The 22,386-nt window shown below is 39.8% G+C and overlaps 1 protein-coding gene across 1 annotated transcript in view; it reads left to right on the top strand.

Moving 5' to 3' along the window:
- Positions 1-22,386, top strand: part of LOC109041728 (serine-enriched protein) — an 87,094-nt gene that overhangs the window by 44,473 nt on the left and 20,235 nt on the right. Inside the window, exons 6-8 of the mRNA XM_072296258.1 lie at positions 2,902-3,061; positions 11,809-11,984; positions 14,756-14,908. Coding sequence (XP_072152359.1) covers positions 2,902-3,061; positions 11,809-11,984; positions 14,756-14,908 — 489 coding nt within the window. The remainder of the gene's footprint in view (positions 1-2,901; positions 3,062-11,808; positions 11,985-14,755; positions 14,909-22,386) is intronic.

Below are 22,386 nucleotides of genomic sequence, written 5' to 3'. Positions count from 1 at the left end.
AAAAAAATAAAAAGATGGCGATCCTCATGCAATCATCGAAAAAAAAAGCCTCCTTCTTCTAAGTCGCGTCGTGCTAAAAAAAAATACGTCTCTCTTTTTTTTTTAAATTCCAAATTTTGGTGATAGATAAAATAAAGTAAAGTGGGATGATCTATCAAACAGCGCACCGATTTTTGGATGACTTTCGCATTTTGTCCGTACTTACCGCGTCAGCTACGGGCTACGATACCGGACGGCTACGGGCTACGGTACGGACGGCTACGGTGCGGACAAATCGTGTGATTATTGGCAATGGTGCTCGGGCATATTCACGCATGTGGTTGAAATTCTGGATTTGAGGTTAAGATATCAGAGCGTATCAAAAAATACCAAAATTCGAGAGTTTGAAGTGATTTCTGCATTAAAAAGGTAGGTATACGGTAAGGACATCCTAGATGGTCGTTAAACCTAGAAACTCATAAAAAACGGTCAAAATTTACTGTTTCACTGCGGGTTTTTTTCCTCTGCTCGACATCAGCGTGTGATAGTCACGATAACGCAAAAAAAGTAAACAAAGTTCATAAGTGCTGCACTCTAACGGACGAAATGATGCTGAAAAAAGGGGGCTACGGTACAGGACGCGATTTCCGCAGACAAGGCTGCTTGACGCAAAGACGGTCAATATTTTCACTTATTTGGATGAATATAACTGAAAATAATAAGTTAGGTACAAGTTGAGTGTGAATTTACAGCAGAAGTGGAAGTATTTAGATGCAAGATGATGGTTATGTAGCGTTAAAGTTGCGCACTTGAGCCGGAGACAGGCTACGTTGCAGGACATTTCAGCTGTTTAGGGCCAAAATTCTGATATTAAATGGCAAAAAACTGCCTAAAACGATGTTGGGATCTGATTAAGCGTAAAATTTTGAACAAATTTAAAAAAAAGGTCAGATTTTTCCATTTTGAATTGCTAAAAAGTCGACAGACATGGTAGAGCAAAACTTATTTGATTCTACTCAACAGTCAAATCCGACTTTTTTGCGCGCGAAAATCGGTCGGCGCGCGTTGAGCGGAAACTTCAATCGATCATAACTCCGGGACCGTTCGGTTCTCCAGCTTATACGCCCACTCGTTGGATGCGGAAAAAGACGAGCAATTTAAAAAACTGGTTTTGGTTCAAATACAAAATTGTGCTTTTTCAGTTTAGTGTGTTTAAAAGAAATTGTTTTTCCTCAAAAACTGAGAAAAAGCACATAAGTTAAGTTAAAAATTTAATTTAGGGATTTTGAACTTTAGAATCTTAAAGTATGCAATATTAGACGATTTTTCGTCCAAACCGGGCCTCAATATCTTGTTTCGTTCGAAAGATATCGAGGTTCACAGGTTTTGACTTCCACCCCCCCCTAGCGCCCCCTCCAAAATTTTTTGGGGGTCTGAAAATTTGGGGAAAGAAGCGCTCCAGTATTAGGAACTGATAGACGAAGTTTGTATAAGTTTTAGTGAGGGGGCGAAAAATGTCGTTTTTGCATACGGCTCTTTCATGGTCCCGAAGCTCCTCTAGCCCCCTTGGGGGATAAACGGGGGGCCCAATTTTAAAAATCAGGGCTCCTTTCCGCATCCAAATTGAGGAGCAGAACACATTTACATCTTAAGTGACCCCCAAGAGTTCTAATTGACCCCCTGAACGGCAGAAATTAACCCCCCGAAGAGGGGGGCTTCGCCCCCTCCAAAAGTTTCTCAAGATTCCTCTTAGGTCGCAAAATTGACGTCGATTCTCCAGATTAAGACGGTGGACCAGGTAATCGACCTCGAGGACTCCGAATTTCATGGTCCCTAAGCTCCGCTACCCGTCTTTTTGGGAAGAAACCGTCTTTTTCTGGAGAATCGACGTCAATTTTGCGACCAAAGAGGAATCTTGAGAAATATTCGGAGAGGGCGAAGCCCCCCTCTTCGTGGGGTTAATTTCTGCCGTTCAGGGGGGTCAATTAGAACTCTTGGGGGTCACTTAAGATGTAAATGTGTTCTGCTCCTCAATTTGGATGCAATCAATTTGCGATTCGGAAAGGAGCCCCGATTTTTAAAATTGGGCCCCCCGTTTATCCTCCAAGGGGGGATGGAGGAGCTTCGGGACCATGAAATTTGGATTTTTCGGGGTCAATTTCGTGGGAAAAAATCTTTTTCTGGAGAATCTACGTCAATATTGAGACCAAAGAGGAATTATCGAGGGGGGTACTGGCCCCTCTTTAGGGGGTCATTTTTGGTCCTTGGATAGGCCGATTATGGATTTTTAGGGGTCAATTTCACGTGAAATTTTCCATGCTTTTCAATTCTGATGCGATTAATCCGCAATTCGGTCGGGAACCGTGACTTTTAACATCGTGACCCCCCCCCCCTTTACCCCCCCAAGGGGGGGGTGGGGGGTTTGCGGACCACGAAATTCAGATTCCTTGGCGTCAATTCCCCATTCCACCCCGCGGTCTCCGACTTCGTACGACCTAAAACAACCGAGAAAAGGCCTGGTACGGGTGGTCTGAAACACCCTGTATAGTACAGAATTTAAACATTTAGAAAGTAGGGGTCACAAAAAGGTAGTACAAAATTAAACTGACTTATTAAACCTGTTTTCCTTAATTGAAAGCGTGTTTTTTGCTGTACTCAGGGTGTTACTAACACATGAAATTGATATTTCAGAATATACCTGGAGAGAATAGCATCAAATATACACTTAGGATGAAATTTGTATTTTTTGTCTGGTTGTAGGTACATCTACACACAGTCCAAATTCAAAGTAACATCTATAACTTTGGAAACTGAATTTTAATATCTGCTTTAGTTTGCTCAGAAGATAAACTGTTGCATCATTTTTGGGATAGCCTTTGTCCTTATACATAATATCTAATGTTACTAAATGTTTGCAAGCAGCTAGCTTTGGAGGAAGAAGATGTATGGCGTGCTGTCTTGAACTGGGCCAAATATCAAGCTGGAGTAACTCAACCTACTGCCCACTGGACAGAGGAGGAACGTGCTCGAGTTTGTCAGCATTTATCCGGAGTCATTAGCTATGTTCGTTTGTTATTGATAGGTGAGTTTTGTTTTTAACTAATATCTTGCTGCAGCCCAACTTAATGCACCACTACACTGTTTTGATGTCTCACCATCACCATTGAAATTCTTCACCTACTATCTCATTCCCAAGTAGCATTTTTCAACGGAAAAATCGCGATTATCCTCGATTTTGTCGGCGATAAAATCGCTAGGATCATCAACATCTGAGCGATTATCCTCGATCTGTTCGCGATTTTATTGCGATTTTATCGGCCCGAAAAAATTGCGATTTTATCGCGAAAATAATCGCTCAGATGCTGATGACCTAGTACAGTTGCTTGTGTACATTTGTCTGCAGTATTGTGAAAAAATTGTGTTCGATACATCAATCTCTTCGTCTTGATACGTAGAATCAGATTTTCGATGGTGTCAAGTTCAAAAATCAATCCGGCGCCCCCATTCAAGATGGCGCCCAAAAGGGGCGCCGGGGGGTTGAAAAATTATAAACTTTCCTACAGAGTCGACTGAGGTGTCGATTTATATGTAATTTTAGTCGTAGAATCCGAATTTCACATTCAAAAAATCCTCCGACCTAAGGGGGGGCCCCAATTCCAAGATGGCGGCCAAAATGGGCCCCTTGGCGGGAAAATGGCCGTAGATGGCTGTATATACTGTATGACATATCCGCAGATAGGTTTTCTGGGTCGGGAATAACGAATATGAGGTCAGAAATTGTGCTAGACCCTTCGGGGAGGCTCAGGGTGCCCCCCAAAATGGCCGCCGGGGTCAAAAAATTTTGAAATTCCTTAATACCCCGAGTGGGATGTCTATTTATAGGTAATTTTGGTCGTAGAACTCGAATTTCACATTGAAACGGTCATCTAGTCTAAGGGAGGGCCCCAAAATCCAATATGGCGGCTAAAATTGACTTCGTGGTGGGAAAATGACCATAGGTAGCTTCATACGCCGTATGAAATAGATGCAATAGGTTTTATAGGTAGGGACTTTCAAATATAAGATAAGAAATTGTTCTTTGCTCATCGAGAAGATGCAGGGGGTGAGGAGGAGGCCCCAAGGCCTTCTCCTCTCCCCCTCGAAGCTTAAAATCCTCCATCCAGAGGCTTTAAAATTCTGAGTAAGTAATTAAAATGAATGTCAAAACGGACATGGACAAGGAACACTTAGCCGCTGAGATAAGTTTTAGAAGAAAATAGGGTAAATCGCTAAGGAGCAATCGCGAGTTGGCAGCCCCCTTCCCCCTCTGGACTTGAAAATTTCAATGGTTTTGCCTTTTCATTATTTTCATCGGTCATGAATTCATTTTGACGTGCCCAACTGACCATGCACACTCCGTTCTTTGCAAGCGGATTCCTAAGCTTACATCTCAAGTAGGAATGTGTCTTGCTTAAGGGAAGAAAAGTTCCTCGATCTCATCCCACTTTGAAACGTACCCCGTCTTATGAAAGCTTCCTCTCTTCTTGAATTACACGCTCCTTCAGGTGCCGATATCACCGGATCTTTCATAAGTAAAGGTTAACTGACAAGGTAGAAAACCTTAATGAATAATGCAAGCAATGACGTGTTGGAAACTCTCGCGAAGTTGGGCTCCGGATTTTCTCTGGCCGAAGAGGTTAGACAACACCTAGAGGAGTTGGTACGTCAACGATGTGCCCCAAAAGCAGCTCTTAAAGATTTAAAAGAAGCAATGTAGTGGATTTTCTCGAAGAAACAATACTAGGACGAAAACCTGCCATTGACTAGACGGACTCTGTGTTTCTTAGAGCTCACCTTCAGGCGTCCATATTTTGCATCAAGTTAGGCAGCCCCTGGCATTGTAATCCAGATTTGGGTTGTGGCAGGAAAAATACTGGAGAAAAAGTCAGTTAAGTCGTATGCACTGGGCCACACTCAAAACATTTTTTCTTGAAATATTATTTTGACTTGGAGCGTCGTTTCTTGTCAACAACACTTGGTTTTTTGCGTTAAATTCTTGCGGATTGTACTTAAAATCTGTTTTTTGCAGTTAAACAAACGTTGCTTCACTATCTTTTTTTTTTTTTAAACTGGAACTAAACGCTATCAAAACAACGTTTCTTAAACTCAAAAAAAAAAACAGATTTTGTCCATAAGAAACTCATTGTCAGTCAATATGATATCCTAAGAAAAATTGTTTAGTGCATGTGTTCCAGAGCTATGGAGCAATGGAGCTATGTCTGTGCAAATGTGCACAAAAAAGTTGCGCACCACCTTACACTTGTCGGACGCACGGTTTCAAGTGTACCGTGATGTGCAAAGGCGACTTCGCCTTCAAGTGCCTTTAATACGAACAACTCTGGATTACCTTTGGGTACTCTAGAGTTCTGCGAAAAATTCGACCTTGAAGAAGAATACGAAGATGAAGGAGAAAGTACAACAATGTACATTGACACATAGTGACTCTTTACACGACAGAGAGGCGTTATTTTTCTGTCTTATAAGTCAATTAAATTTTCATTCTGGTCAGTGAAATGTAACTTAATTTATTTTAATGTGTTTAAAGGGAGTTATATCTATTCAAATTTATATTTATATATTTTGGTTGCTTTTACAAAAAAATTTTAAATTCAATTTTAAATGTTTAGGATTTTTTTTGGGGCGTACATTTCCGTCTTAATTTTATTTTACTTATGGAAAATTGCCCATGCGGCAAAACATTTTCGGTAACATACACTTTCCGAAAAACTCGGCCACTGGAGCCGAGATTTTTGATCTCTGCGGCCAAAATTCGGTAACACCCCTAGTAGCAGCGTTATATAAAAATTACATAAAGTTAATGTAAAGAATGTATAAAGTGGTTAATTATATAAAAAAAACATAATATTTATATAAGAATTTGTTGAAGAATTATTGACACTAAAAAACCGTAAATGTTATTTAAAAAAACATACAAAAAAGGAATAATTTATGTAAGCAAAAAGATATAAATTTTAAAGTTTTTTTATATAATATTCATAATATTTTTAAATCAATATTAATTGAAACATTAGCATAAGGATTACTTAATTTGCATATAATTTTTAGATAATGAAAATAGGGAAAAAAAGAAATTTATGTAAGGAATTACTTTTAAATTTTTAAAAAAATTTACGTAATATTCATACACATTTTAAATCAATATTAATTGAAATTTTAGCGTAAAAATTACGCAATTTCCAAATAAATTTCATGTAAATATGACCTGAAAAAATGAAACAAATTTATCCGGGTGAAAAGATATAAAGTTTAAGAATTTTTTTATGTTCATATATTTTTTAGATGGATGTCAATTGAAATGTTAGCAAAAAATTACGTCTTTTCCGAATAACTTTTAGGTGAATAAAACATGAAAAAAATAATTTATGACATTAACTCTTCCTATTCTTTTCCTTTTTATTTATTCATTACAAATTTTTTACCTACACAAGAAATTATGAAGAAGATGAAAATGGAAACTAGGCCTAAAATATTATCAAAATAATACTTACCATTTCGTCGGCCTCCTATGGTGTAGTGGTTGTAGCGCTTGCTCTATGATCGGGAGGTCCCGGGTTCGATTCCGGCCAGGCGACCCGAGTTTGATGGTCTCAAACAATTGTTGCCTGGGACTGGTTCCATAGGGACGGAGGGGGGATGGGACTTAAAGCGTAGGATTATCCCTTGAGGGCTATTTGAAGTAGTAAAAAAAAAAAAAAAAAAAAAAAAAAAAAAAAAAAAAAAAAAAAAAAAAAAAAAATTAGGTACGGTTTACTTAATATTTAAGTAATTTTCATGTACTTTTTACAAAAATTTTATTTATCTATCATAACGAAATTATGACATTCACTCCTCCTGTTCTCTTCCTTTTTACTTAATTATTACCTATTTTTTACGTAAAGAGATTTAATCAAGCAGATAAAAATGAAAACTAGGCCTTAAATTTTATGTGAACATCATTTAATTTTTATTTACAGGTTATTTACAACTTACTTAATGACGAATTTTTTTTTTTTTTTTTTTTTAAATAATTTTTATATAACGCTGCTACTAGGGACTGTCAAAAACTACGCATAGCTATGCCGGGCTTTGGGCAATTTTAACGAATTTTAGCAGCTGGGACCACTAATTTCGGCCGCAGTTGCCAAGCTTTTCGGGATTTAGATACTGCCGAACACTTCTTGTATTGTGCATTCGACATTTTTTGCCTGATTAAGTACTTTGCGATGATTTTTCATTTACTCACTTTTGGCTGTAGAGGAAATATCTTGGGTTTCTAAACTCCCTTAATTAAAGTACTTTAGAAACTTTGCTGTTTGTTGATTCAATGCTTTAAAGTATGAAATGCTTTTTCAATCTATGAATTTAGGTTTGAATGATCTGTCGTGCAGTGCCTGTTTTATTGATACTTTCGGAAAGTTACGGCTACTCCTAGAATAATCCTTGAATTTATGAAATATTTGCATCAAAATCTCAATTCATTTTTAGTTTGAAGAAGAAGTTGTCTGTGCCCCTAAAAAAGAAGTTTTTTTGCCCATTTGCTCATTCATATGGTATTCTGAATCATAATCTGAAAACTATAAAACATTTTTCGGAAGCACCCGCATCCCGGAAAACTCGCGACCTGGAACTGTTATTTTTGGTTCACGCTTCCGCAATACGTAAAAAAAATCTGAAAGTTAGGTACTAAGTTTGTGATGAACTTTCGGCAGTTTTGCCGACTTGCAGCACCCAGAAACAAAACTCTTGACTCCTAATTTCGACTTTTTCAGGATGAAGATATTGCAAGAAACTGGCTAACCGTGAACTTGGCGTTTAATTTCCTATAAAATTTCCTACAAAATTTCCAAATATAGTTCTACAATCCAAAAATCATTATCTCAGATTTACGGGAAGAAAATTCCCTTTCAATACAGGAGCACGCTAGAAGGGTAAAGGCTCCTTAAATTATGAAAAATTAATTGGACTCTTTCATTCCTTGTAATTTTTGTTCCTTCTGCATTGATAATAAATTGATTATTCATTTCCTAAGCATTTCAAAAGAAATTGGGCGGTTCTTATAATCGAAAAGACCCTATTCTCTAGAAATGAGGAACATTTAAAAAGTTTTTTCATGTTTTCATTAGGCAATTTAAGATTTATGGCAAAGAACGGAGTGTGGATGGTCAGTTGGGCACGTCAAAATGAATTCATGACCGATGAAAATAATGAAAAGGCAAAACCATTGAAATTTTCAAGTCCAGAGGGGGAAGGGGGCTGCCAACTCGCGATTGCTCCTTAGCGATTTACCCTATTTTCTTCTAAAACTTATCTCAGCGGCTAAGTGTTCCTTGTCCATGTCCGTTTTGACATTCATTTTAATTACTTACTCAGAATTTTAAAGCCTCTGGATGGAGGATTTTAAGCTTCGAGGGGGAGAGGAGAAGGCCTTGGGGCCTCCTCCTCACCCCCTGCATCTTCTCGATGAGCAAAGAACAATTTCTTATCTTATATTTGAAAGTCCCTACCTATAAAACCTATTGGCATCTATTTCATACGGCGTATGAAGCTACCTATGGTCATTTTCCCACCACGAAGTCAATTTTAGCCGCCATATTGGATTTTGGGGCCCTCCCTTAGACTAGATGACCGTTTCAATGTGAAATTCGAGTTCTACGACCAAAATTACCTATAAATAGACATCCCACTCGGGGTATTAAGGAATTTCAAAATTTTTTGACCCCCGGCGGCCATTTTGGGGGGCACCCTGAGCCTCCCCGAAGGGTCTAGCACAATTTCTGACCTCATATTCGTTATTCCCGACCCAGAAAACCTATCTGCGGATATGTCATACAGTATATACAGCCATCTACGGCCATTTTCCCGCCAAGGGGCCCATTTTGGCCGCCATCTTGGAATTGGGGCCCCCCCTTAGGTCGGAGGATTTTTTGAATGTGAAATTCGGATTCTACGACTAAAATTACATATAAATCGACACCTCAGTCGACTCTGTAGGAAAGTTTATAATTTTTCAACCCCCCGGCGCCCCTTTTGGGCGCCATCTTGAATGGGGGGCGCCGGATTGATTTTTGAACTTGACACCATCGAAAATCTGATTCTACGTATCAAGACGAAGAGATTGATGTATCGAACACAATTTTTTCACAATACTGCAGACAAATCATCTTTTTTGTACATTAGCAACTCCACTAACCTAGCGATTTTATCACCGATAAAATCGCCAAAAAAAAGGGGTCTACGCTACTAGCCGATTGCCGTTAGGTTCAGCCGTCAGGTCCTTTGACGAGGACGAGCGTAAAATCCCCGGAGTCTCCGCGGGGATTCGAACCCCAGTCGCCACGGTGGCAGACCAGCACTTTTCCACTGGGCTATGGCCGCCATTTGATTCACGGGTGCGAAGTAAAGCCTCCTATACATGGATCGGCGCTTCGCATCCTTACAACTTTTGTCATTGCGTTGACTGACACCGAGTTTTCATTGGATTTTTATTTTACTTTCCCTCCTCTGTATTTTATTTCATACCTTGAAATACGGTTGGTAAAATAAGGTTCTATTGGTAATAAATCTCATCGTTCTGTCTCGGTAAAATTACCAATAATAGTGAGATGGCAAAGTTACCGATGGACCTTGGTGAAAACGCCAACATTTTTTTATCGACTATGGTAGAATTACCGAGATAAAATGGTAAAGTTACCGGAAATTGTGTACCAATAAAAGTGGTACATATTCCTACCTGAAAAAACCAGAAAAAATACCGGTTTTTAGGTAAGCTTACCAGTCTCCCTTGGTAACATTGCCCATAATTGGTAAAAAAAATATAGATGGTAAAGTTACCAACGGACCTTGGTAAAAACGCCGAGAATTTATTCTCAGTGTGGGCGTACCTCCCACCATCCAAACCCCACGCCCAACCTCGTATCAAGTCGTTCTTACACCTCCGCTAAAGAACATCTTTCATATGCGTCATTCATGCGTTATCGGGCGTTGATAAGGAATTTCAATTTTATCTCTACAAAATCTCGTTCGATGAAATCGAAATTTTTTTGCAATTTAATGCGATGAAATCGCAATTTATCGCGATACATCGCCGTCGATAAAATCGCAATTTTATTGCAATTTAATGCGATGAAATCGCAATTTATCGCGATAAATCGCCGTCGATAAAATCGCGATTTTATTGCAATTTAATGCGATGAAATCGTAATTTATCGCGATTTTTTATCCGATAATATTGCAATAAATCGACCTCGATAAAATCGCGATACATTCTCCGATTCAATCGGAATTTATCGCGATCACTGCTATTTGGGTTGGATGACTTTAATGGGGTTGTTGCATGGGTGAGGGATTTAAGAATAAAAAATATGTAGTCATAGAACTTTTCGCGATAAAAACGATGGTAACGTCCAAAAAATTGTCCAAAACTACGCGGGAGTCTCTCCTCGCCGCCATTACCCACATCTTGACCGCGTGTTTATCTAGTGGAGGTTAGGTTAGGTTAAGTTCATCTCGAGCTCCGATTGGCTACGATGATGGGCGGACGCTGCCGGAAAAACCGGAGCAGGGCCAGCTGCTGCACACCGCCCTCCGCTCACCGCCGAACGGCTCCGTCGCTCTGTGAGGAAAACGGGAAAGGAGCGATTTTTAACTCACTTTCCGACCCAGAAATCGTCGTGAAGAGCCAAAAACCCAGTCTGTATTTGATTCATCTTATCTTCAGGTATCCATCAAGATAAAAAAAATTAGTTTAGTCGGAAAACTCGATTTTTCGTGATTTTTTCAAAAACTCATATAAGCACGCAGTTCAGATGGCAAAAACCCGTGGCCATGCGTTGTGACGTCAGAGTCACGTGATTTCGAGGCGCGGGAAGAAACCCCGTTTCAAATCGTTTCTCAACTTTCGACGCTTTTTCTCCACGTTCCAATCATCAGAAAATTTTTAAAAAAATACGTTAACAATCAGCACACCACCAACTTCTAGAAACTGAATTTACAAAAAAATGCATGCAACAACCCCATTAACCCATTGCATTAATTAACTTTTAGATCAGAGCTTCCCAGAAACCTGAAATCCAATTTTGAGGCCTCAGCCTCTCCCAAGAGCTTTAAAATCTCTGATCAAGAGACATATGGCACCTGGCACCTTGATAGACCTAGATCGTGGAAAACCAACCAAACGACCGCCAAAACTTACAGTAATTTACAAAGAATGACAGAAAAGGCCATATCCCTTTCAGAGGGAGGCAGGCGGTCGTTGACATCGTCCATTTTATGGATAATGCTTTTTCAACATTTCTGTAATTCTCGTTGCACGAATCTTGTTTTGTATAAAATTTTAAAAAGGTAACATTTATCAAAATGGACAATATGCTTAAATTCGGCCCTTGTCTAATCGTATAAGTATTCCTGCAAAGCATGAATTTTTTCTTTTTAAGTTGGGCTTTTCGGGGTTTTCTCTATTTTCTGGTAGATTTTTGCAAGGTAAAAAAAAAATTATAATCATTTTTAAATTCTGCAGCTAAAAATTTGTCAGAACTCTTTTATTTTTTTTGTCAGGGAAATGTTAAAGGATTAGGTTTCTGAAAATTGCCTGACACGCCGGTTTTCCTTGATAACTGAGGAGTAGAGTTGTCCCCGCACTTACTTTTCTCTGCCGAAGTGTACAATAACTTCTGTCTTCTTCAACGTTGGCTCTGCAAAAAATCGATATTTTAAAGAAATGGGTTTTTTGTGTTGAAAAAAGAAATATGATACCAATGTTGAGCTAACTGGTGTTTCTTTCATTTGTTGTAGACTCGCAAGTTTTTGCTGAAGAAGTGGAGCCGACGGGTGCTGTGCCAATAGAGTTATCTTTGGAAAGATATCGCTATGCAGCCTTGCCAAATAAATTTCGTGAAAGGAGCGAAGATAAAAAATTACAGCTTCGCGTAGCACTTAAATTCTTCCCAGGTTCACTGATTTTAGTAAAAGTAAGAAATTTTTAAGTGCGCATGGCCACTGAAGTGGATATGACTTTGACGTACTATTAGTTATACCATTAGGCTGTGACTAGCCCAAATCGCTACATATCATGCTTGCGAATATTCGAGGGACCACCAACCGGTTGTCAGCCACGTGGATTGATCTGTTCGTTTCCATTCTGCATGCTCCGTTGCTTTTGCATCAATAGTCGTTTGTTTCTTGATTTATGTTTGAAACTTTGTCAATTTTATGCAGTAGGGTAAGCTTTATGTAGGTCTTTAGAACGATTCCTTTGAATTTGGAAGTGCTCCGTAAATCGATTTTCCTTCATATTTAACATATTCTTTCTGAGCGCTTTTTTTCAATAATTTGTTTTCAGGCTCAATAAATTGCTCATGGCTCTTTGGAAAAAAAAACTGAAAAAATTCTTGTGTTGGGGTCGTTTTTTAAAAAAAAAAACCTCTGTTTTAATGCAGGGGCGATCCTTTTCTCGTATGCCGCGATCACACGCTGAATTTGGGAGCTGAATGTGGAAGTCATCGGCCCGATGCCTGAATTTTGCGCGTCACGCGCAAAATTCAGCAACGATTCTCAGCAACCATCGGACCAATTTTGAATTTGTTTGAACTATTCGAGTAGATTTGATACACATCTGAATGAAAAGAAAGCGTCCAGCCCACCTACAAACTAGGGGCCTCAAAGAGGCTCATCGATGGAACTGTTGACTGTTGCCTTTCTAAAGCCCTGGATAGACGATCAAATTCCGAACCAATTCCGATCAAAGTAAACATGCTGATGACTGGTGGTCACCATCTACCATCAAATTTTGACGGGCCGCACTTTTTTGTTCAAAGTAAGATCAGAACGGAGTGCCACCATTCATCATTTCCTGTCACAGGAAACATTTCTGCCAAGTTTTCATTTTAAAATGAAGCAAATTAATGAGTTTAAGACTGATGACTCCCGACACTTTGATGCTATTTTGATCGGAATTGGTTCGGGAATTTGATCATCTATCCAGGGTTAAAGATCGTCGGGCCGACGATCTTTGAGGGTAACCGATGTGTTCGGGATACATCACAGATCAGATCTTGAAATTTTCAAGGCATTCCGTGCAGAAATGGCTGAGAAATAGAAGAATTAGTGCCAGTTTGAGAGCCCCAGTTTGTACGTGGGCTGGACGCTTATATCGAATTTGCTAAATTTCAGCCGTTGGGCGATGACTGTTGACTTCCACATTCAGCTGCTAAATTCAGCGTGCGATTGCGGCATTAGATTCTTTTCTCTTGAGAGGAGGAAGGTGTAGAAAGGCTGAAAGGAGGCCTTAGGGCACTTCATCTACTTCAACTGATTTGTTGCACATCTTACATAGTTACCCATTTACATGATTAGATTTCAAGGAATTCAAAGAATTCTGGAATACTGAGGGTTTAAGTTATTATTTTTCCATTCTTTTGAGAGAGGCCGTAACTAGTTAGTTTTGTGACGTCAAGCTAGTAGATATTTACCGAAAACAACAAGCATCTCCGGGTCATCGGTGCGTCGATGAGTGAGGCAGTCGCTGCGTGGACCAGTCAGAGTGGCCCTCGATCGGCCGAAGTTGCGCGAGATCCGCCGAAGTTGCGCGAGCGGCCCGTTTGAATCTGAATGGAGTAACGATTTTCGGTTTTACGCTTTCATTTCCTCGATTTTTAGACAATGTCACAAATGGGTTAGGTAGTTTTCTAAAGTGAAATTTCATCTTCTTTCGAAAAGGTTCTTATAAAATTTTGCGTCAGATCAACCCTGAAAAAGATATCGGTGAGAGATCATCGCGCGGCGAGCGTTTCTTCCAAAAGAACGCGTGTTAAACCGCGGCCGAGTTTCATCTACTAGTGTGACGTCACAGAAACGTAGTTACGGCCTCCCCATTCTACGCTCCATTCAACGTTCAAACCTGAGTTATGAGAGACTTACAATTAGATTTTGTCTGTCGCATAAACATGACTCAGCTGTTAGAAAATATTATAAATATGTCTCTCTCATGCAGGGAAGGAGGCAGAACATAACTAGAGTACCTTTATAGCGAGAGTATGGACAGATCGCTTGATGGAGGGCTTAGGGCCCAAAAGTGCAGCCACCCTTCTGAGCAACTTCTAACACACAAAATTTCACTGCCAGCCTACAGAGTTCAATTCTAACCAAGATGGCCAAGAATGTACATAAATGAGTGTTCTTTTGCAAAAATAAGTAAATTTATGCTAAAAGTAAGCCAAATACATGCTCTATAAACGGCGGTTCGTAACAATTGTATTTAAAAATCGCTCTGGACATTCGAAATTCATAGGTTGGCTGCATTTCTGGGCCCTAACTTCATTCACGGAGGCATCGGTGAAGGCCTGATGGATTATCGGAGTTTCACATCTGTCCATACTCTCGCTGTACAGGTACTCTAAACATAACCACTCTCTGTGTCTCTGGTTTCACATGATGCTCGAGAAGCTTTGCCCTCCAGGTAGTTTAGTTGCCCTATCAAACTAACCCTTCCTGGGATAAACTGAAGTCCATCTGGCCCTGCTCAAGAAAAGTTCAGGGTGCTGAAAATTCCAAACCGGCGACTGCCTCTTGCAATCCAGTACAAGCTTTATGGTCAAACTTTAACTTGCCCCCCGAATCAAATTTACTTTATTAACAGAAATAGGTATTACATTTTAAATTCAGGTTTTGGCATGTGAAGAGGTTATATTGTACTTATTCTCAAAATTAGCCAAGTACCTAGTTATTCATTTTATGTTCATAGGGAAAGACATGCTATCAAAGACTCCTGAATCAGTGGTATAGATCTCCTAAACAAGTTTGGCGTTTGGTGTACAGAGCCTCTACTCACGGATATTCAGCTGAGGCATTCCACAGGCATTGTGACGGGATCGCTCCCACTTATGTTATTGTATCCGTGAGTAACTTTTGAATAGGTACTAGAGTCCCTTTATAATCAGAGTTACGACAACTCACTTTTGGTTGGGCTGAAAGTGGCCTAAAAAAAATCCAATTCTGATTGATTCTCGCTCATGGAGTCACAAACGAGTGCACCAAGATGGCAATGACTCCAATGTGAACAAAAATAATGACATGGAGTCACAAACGAGTGCACCAAGATGGCGGTGACTCGAATGTGAACAAAAATAATGAAAATATTACCTTATTGTAGTTCATCAAGAGTAAATTGTAATTTCCATCGGTCTAAAATGAAAATAGATTAAGAAATTATTCACAAACCAATCTCATTTTCGTTATAGTTGATCAATTTTGTTGATGTTGTTGTTTTGGGATGACAGACATCGCAGGCTTCCTTATCCCTCAATATCGTTCGTTTGGGTGCACTCGTTTGTGCCTCCATGGCCAGCCAAGGCCAGCTGCCAGTCAGCTGATAATGGAGTTGTCTTAACTCTGGGTATAAAGGGACTCTATTGAATACAGATGAACCAAAGACATTGAATCACGTAGACCGTGCATCCTGTGTTACGGAAGGCGAGGCAACTTTCAAAATTCGCATGCGATGAGTGGTGGCAACCAACCCGCATCGATGAGTTCGTGTGTCCCAGTTGCGCACATCTGCGCATGCGCAGTAGCGGCTCCTGGCGGCTCCAGTGAATTTTTGTCGGATTGTGAGGCTTTTTTCCTCGGTTAATAATTAGTTCGGAAAAATGAAACAATGCTAATCGGGTGTAAAATTATGTGTTCTATAACTTTTCTTCTTAGGAATTTTGTTTGAAAATGGACTCTAAACGAGAAATTCATGAAAAACCGAGCGCGGGCATGAATTCTCCATTGCCTCTTCGAGTGCTCGGGACACACGCTCTCTCCCCTTCCCCGCCCGCCCATCATGGGGCTCCGGCTCCGAGAGACTTGCCTCGCTCCGCCAGTACTAAACCGAGCCGAACGCACGGTCTACGTGATTCAATATCTTTGAGATGAACACATGATGATTATTATCTAAGTATGCTGGGAGGAGCTATTTGAAAAAGATGTATCCTTCACGCTAAAAGCTCTCAAAGAAAAAATGTGAAGTATGGTGGGTGTAATAGGCATCGCAGGGTTGCCACAGGCAGGTAAAATCGGGAAATGTCAGGGAAAATGATGAAAATGACGATAATATCAGGGAAAAATCGTAAGATAGGCATTCTCTGCCTCAAAGATTGAGTCCGAAATTTCGAACAACTAATGTTACGTATTCAGGTTTGGAAGGGGCGATTCTGCTGACAAAACGCGTCGCTCTGCTCCCCTTACTCCTTCCCTTCCCTTCAGTGGCGGATCCAAGGAGGGAGGGCCATGGTGGCATGACCCCCCCCCCCCCCCCGCCCCCTCGGGCCAAAAAAAAGAGAAAGAAAAATGGGTAAGGGGAGGGGGAAGCGCTCCTTGACATTTACTGAAATATTTTAGAGACAGAACTATATAACTTAAGTTTACCAAACCAAAGGTTGCTCAACACCGCAGCAGGTAGTATATCGACGGTGTATGTCGGCAATCACATAACTCGTTTGCGGTGTCTGAAAATCTCCGCTTCTATGTTATTTTTTTAAAGGAGAACAAATTGATATCATTCCTTGAAGTTTTTGCAGAATTTTCTTCGCACAGAGAAGAAAAATCACGGCAATTTTAAAGAATTGCCGTTGAGTAGTTTTCCGTTAAAAAAATAAAGTATGACAGGAAGTCAGCGACGTCGCAAACCGAGTTATGTGATTGCCGACTTACACCGTCAATATAACTAGTTCATGTAAAAAAAAAAAAAAAAAAAAAAAAAAAAAAAAAAAAATAAAATTACGCTGAAAGAGGTATTAGATTTCTGGCCAATTTTTAACTTTCAAATAATGCACAAATTTTATGCTAAAACTGCTTAAAAATCAATCAGGGAGGGCCTGTTTTCTTAAAAATTTTGCTGGGAGAGGCCCCCCACTCTGCACCAGCAAATGGCTGCAACCCCCCCCCCCCTCACTCTGAATCCGCCACTGCTTCCCTTCAGTCGCCCCCTTCATACCGCCTCCTCCTACGCGTATGTACCGATTTAACCCTTGACTCATAGCAATAATGAAAGGAGACCACCTCTCTCTACCTAGCTTCAATAACTCATGCATTTTTATTCAGTATTATTGTCTTACAACTAATCGATGTCTTTGAGTCATTTTCGTATTGACTTTCCGAAGGATGAAACTGTGTTAAACAATACTAAAATTTGAACTAAGGAAGTGGGTTGGTTCATTTTTGCTGTAATTTATGTGTTTGTGACTTTGTCTCTACGAGGTTTTATATTAGCAGCAAGGCATTGTTTCTGTGCAAAATACAGAGCTTTTCTGGTTTTCAATATGTTTTGAAAGTGAAAAATGATTAGCTCTAACTTCTTTTCTTTTCATTCATTTTGTACAAAAGACTCAGTTATACCTACTATTCTGCCGTCCAACGTAAAAACGCCGTAAGTAAATCCAAAATTTGAAAAAATTGAGTCGGATATGGAAATAGGGCATATCGACGGTGAAAGTCGGCAATCACATAACTCGTTTGCGGTGTCTGAAAATCTCCGCCTCTGCGTCATTTTTTTAAAGGAGAACAAATTGATATTATTTCTTGAAGTTTTTGCAGAATTTTCTTCGCATATTGAGAAGAAAAATCATGACGGTTTTAAAGAATTGCCGTTGAGTAGTTTTCCATTTAAAAAATAAAGTATGAAGGAAGTCTGCAACGTCGCAAACCGAGTTATGTGATTGCCGACTTTCACCGTCGATATGGAGTATGGGAAATTTAATGGTGAAATCAGAATTCTGATATCACCGTTAGTTTCCGAGATATGGAGCCCGCGCTTGCCGTGCATCCACCGAACTTGGTACCTCGACGAAGCAAGAACGCCGCAACCGCCAGGTACAGTACACAGTAAGAACGCGGCGCATCCAGCGGAGCTGCATGGATGAGCCGCGTTTTTACTGTGCAGGTGGCACTTACGTGCGGGAGCGTTCGGTGTTTTTCGCCTGTTGCGACGAAGCTGCGCTCGCCGTTTCTCCACCCGTCCTGTCCATCGATCAGTGTTTTCTGAAAACGTGTGTGTTCGCGTCAACGTGTTACCTTTCTTTGGCGTGATCGACACATGCGAACACACACTTTATTTTTCTACTTATTTTTCTTCTGTTCTTCTGCCGTAACAGGCAGTAATCTCAAATAAAGTTGGTTTTTCTTCTGCTCATGGTGGTCCTGCCGGTTCAAACACGCCGTTACAGTCCTAGATGACAGTTACTCCCAAATGAAATTAATTGGTCGACGACGGACCAAAACTAACCCAATAAAGTTAAAAAAATATGAGTTGGGGAAAAATCAACCTAAGTAGAATACCTACTACTGCAATTTTATTTAGTTCCCGCCCTACATTTGAATTTCAAACCTGTCCCGATTTCGCCGCCAATCCTCTAGCCAATAGTAGAGGTGGTTGAAAAGAAGCTTCATTTTTTGCTTTCAGCGCTCCGTCTTTATGTCTTTGGGCAACTAAGAGGAAAAGTAAGGGTTGGGGTATGAATTGAATGCAAGAAGCAGGTTAATCACGTGCTTGATGCTCCTGGATTTTAAGAATCGCACAAAGACAACTGAAGCTAGATCGAGGGTCGGGTTTCTCCGAAGAGGTAGCGCCCACTGCATGGCAGATGCACCGAAAATCCGAGCGATGGCCGAGCGGCACTTTGCCATAGATCATATTCGATACATCAAACGGGTGAGATTGTATCGATATCGGTTGGTTCAAAACATAAACATAGCCAAGCATTAATCATTTTCAGCTTTTCCAACTTAAATCCTTACTGCAGTTTGGTTAGAGTACCTGTATAGCGAGAGTATAGACGGATATGAAACTCCGAAAATCCATCAGGTCTTCACCGATGTCTCCACGAATAAAGTTTGGGCCCAGGAATGCATGAGCCAACCTATGAATCTCAATTATCCAGAGCGCTTTACTAATACAATTGTTACGAACCATCGTTTTTAAAGCACGTATTTGACTTAGTTTTTGCATTTTACTCGTTTTTGCGGAAGAACGCTAATTTATGTACATTCTTAGCCATCTTGGTTAGAATTGGAATCTGCAGACTGGCAATGAAATTTTGTGCGTTAGAAGTTGGTTAGAAGGGTGGCTGCACTTTTGGGCCCTAAGCCCTCCATGAAGCGATCTGCCCATACTCTCGCTATATAGGTACTCTAAGTTTGGTTTGAGGTTATGTTCTATTGTTTTGAACCAAACGATACATCGAACCGTTATCGAATACGGTCTATTGTATGAACCACTGCGACCGGCCTGGCCCTACCCAGATTAGAGTCCCTTTATACCCAGAGTTACGACAACTCACTTTTGGTTGGGCCAGGATTGGGCTGAAAGTGGCCTAAAAAAAAATCCAATTCTGATTGGTCCTCGCTCATGGAGGCCGAAACTAGTGCACCAAGATGGCGGTACCTCGAATGTGAACAAGAATAATGAAAATATTACCTAATTGTGGTTTATCAAGAGTAAATTGTTATTTCCATCGGTCCAAAATGAAAATAGATTAAGAAATTACTCACAAACCAATCTAATTTTCGTTTTAATTGATCAATTTGTTGATGTTGTTGTTTTTGTGTGACAGACATCGCAGGATTCCTGATCCTTATCCCTCAATATCGTTCGTTTGAGTGCACTAGTTTCGGCCTCCATGGCCAGCCAAGGTCGGCTGCCAGTCAGCTGATAATCGAGTTGGCGTTACTCTGGGTATAAAGGGACTCTAACCCAGATAACAATTTCAACGTTGACAACAACGTAGAATTCCACGTTTCTCGTGAAACCTTCCACGTGGAAAGCAACGTGTACCGGGACGTGTACCTAATTCTACGTGGATGTCCATGTATTAAGTACCGTTTCCGGAACGTTCCCGTGTAAACGTTGTCAGCGACAACCGAAGACATAAAGACGGAGTGCTCGTATCTAAAAGCACGGGGAAAAAGTGAAGCCTGGTTTGGCGCTAGGTGCTTATATGAGTGTGTAAATGAGCGCGGGAATCCATGGCGGCAAACGGAAATTTGATTTGAACTTGTCCTCTTAATTTTTCCACATTTCTTCTTCGAAACGTATTTTAAATGCCTAAAACGAATATATTAAGAAAGTTGGGTCTGCGTCCTATTATAATACACCTACTTTTGCTCGGTAACAGGCAGTAATTTCAAATAAAGTTAGTTTTTCTTCTGCTCATGGTGGTTCTGCAGGTTCAAACAGGCCGTTACAGTTCTAGATGACCGTAGAGTCCCCCCATACTGAGAGTCAAGACAACACTCCCTCATGGAGTCACAAACGGGAATAAAGATTACAGAAATTAAACGTTTTTTGCAATCTTTGATCGGCCCATTCCCTAGTAGCCAAAATATTCCTTTTAATACTTATCGAAATAGCAATTTAATATGTATCCAAATAGCTATGAAATAGGGTATAAAATAGCTGAAATTAGACATAAAATATCCTATCTAAATACCCTATATAGTGTCCTTTTTTTCAACTATAAATACCCTATTTTATAGCTTTCTCGATAGCTATAAAGTGGGTATCTGAATAGCTATTTAATAGGTGTATGGATACCTACTGAAAAGGTATTTAATAGGTATTTTACTTTTGAAAAAGAACCAAAATTGAGACCTTGAAAACCATAAGGTGGTAAGTGCATTGATACGTTGCCAAGATTGTGCAACTGTATACGATAAATGCAGCAAATCAAAACCATGTAGAGGTGAAACTCTTTTAGCAAAAATTCCCTGGGCTATGCTGATTTTTTTTTTTTTTGTATTAAGGTTTGCAAAAAATAAAGTTGCTCTATCATAGCAACGTTGCAATGTACTTATCATCTTATGGTTCTTAAGGCTGCAACTAACAATAGTACGAAAATTCATTAACATGTTTAAGAAAATATACAATAATTCTTGGGTTTCTTAAATGTTAAGGTTGAATGATGCAATTTATTCCACCCATTTAGTGTTTTAAATTATTCACTATCCCATAAAGTACATTACTTCCCTTAATTTAATTGTTCAAATAATGTCTTACTGCTACACGAAAGGGAGGAGGCGCACTCATTATAATACAGAAAAAGATTGTCCGCAATATTCTTAAATGATGCAAAGGTGCCGGATTTTGCACGGATATTTTCGGAAGATTAGATGCTAACTGGGAACTGGGTATGTACCTACCCCTTGCAACAGGATGAGGGGCTTGAAAGAAGAAAAAAACCTAGTATATAGCTATAAAATACATATTTCCAAACATAAATTTTAAACCAAGATAAATGCGCATGGAATAGCTACGAAATAGCTATAAAATATACTATCTGTACGATACCATATAAAATAACAAAATAAATAGCTATAAAATAGCCTTTCTGGAATTCTGGCCGATACCTATTCGATAATCCTATTTTGGCTACAAGGGTTCTCAAATTTCTTTCTCCGTTCCTTCTCTTATTCCGTTTGTTCCTTGCCGAACCCGTAATTCCCCGGTCCATTCCAGATTATAATCTTTGCAATCGGTGAAAATGTAATCTTTATTCCCGTTTGTGACACTGTGAAGACCTAAAATACGGGAACCAATCAGAAATGGATTCACATTGTCTTGACTCTCAGTATAAAGGGACTCTACGGTAGATGACCATTACTCCCAAATTAAATTAATCGGTCGTCGACGGACCAAAGCTAACCGAAAGTTAAAAAAATATGAGTGGGTAAAGTGAATTTGGGCAAAAATCAACCTAGAATACTTTGTTTCCGCAATTTTATTTAGTTCCCGCCCTACATTTGAATTTCAAACTTGTCCCGATTTTGCCGCCAATCCTCTAGCCAATAGTAGAGGTGATTGAAAAGAAGCTTCATTTTTTGCTTTTAGCGCTCCGTTTTTATGTCTTCGGCGACAACGTTTACAGGAACGTTTCATTGTCCACGTCGCAGGAACGTTGCAGTGTCTACATTGCAGGGACGCGGCAGTGACTACATTGCACCAACGTGCAGTAACATTATAATCCATTTTATTTGCAAAACATAGTGTGGCATTCATTTTTCGGCTTTTCACAGTTTGTGCGTCTCTTTCCCCCCTAACCGCTAACGTGTTTACGATTAGAAAATTTCGTTAATTATCTACTTATTTGCGATAGATGACGATTAATTAAAATACAATGATTCACTTCACAGGCACGACTTTCATTTAGGTACTTATAGGTGTACGTACCTACTAGAGGAGGAATAAGCACTTTCAGTTTTAGAGTAGAACATGAGATCTACGGGTTAAAATTGTGGACATTGACTTGAGAATACAGAATTAGAAACAGACAAGTATGTGTAAACCAGATGATTAATGAACTTTTATGTATGTAAAACACGGAGGTATAAGCATCACTT

The sequence above is a fragment of the Bemisia tabaci genome, chromosome 2, assembly GCF_918797505.1.
Source record: "Bemisia tabaci chromosome 2, PGI_BMITA_v3".
In the NCBI taxonomy this organism is placed as follows: Eukaryota; Metazoa; Arthropoda; class Insecta; order Hemiptera; family Aleyrodidae; genus Bemisia; species Bemisia tabaci.
Note: the sequence above shows the minus strand (reverse complement) of the source record. Positions and strands in the feature narration are given on the sequence as shown.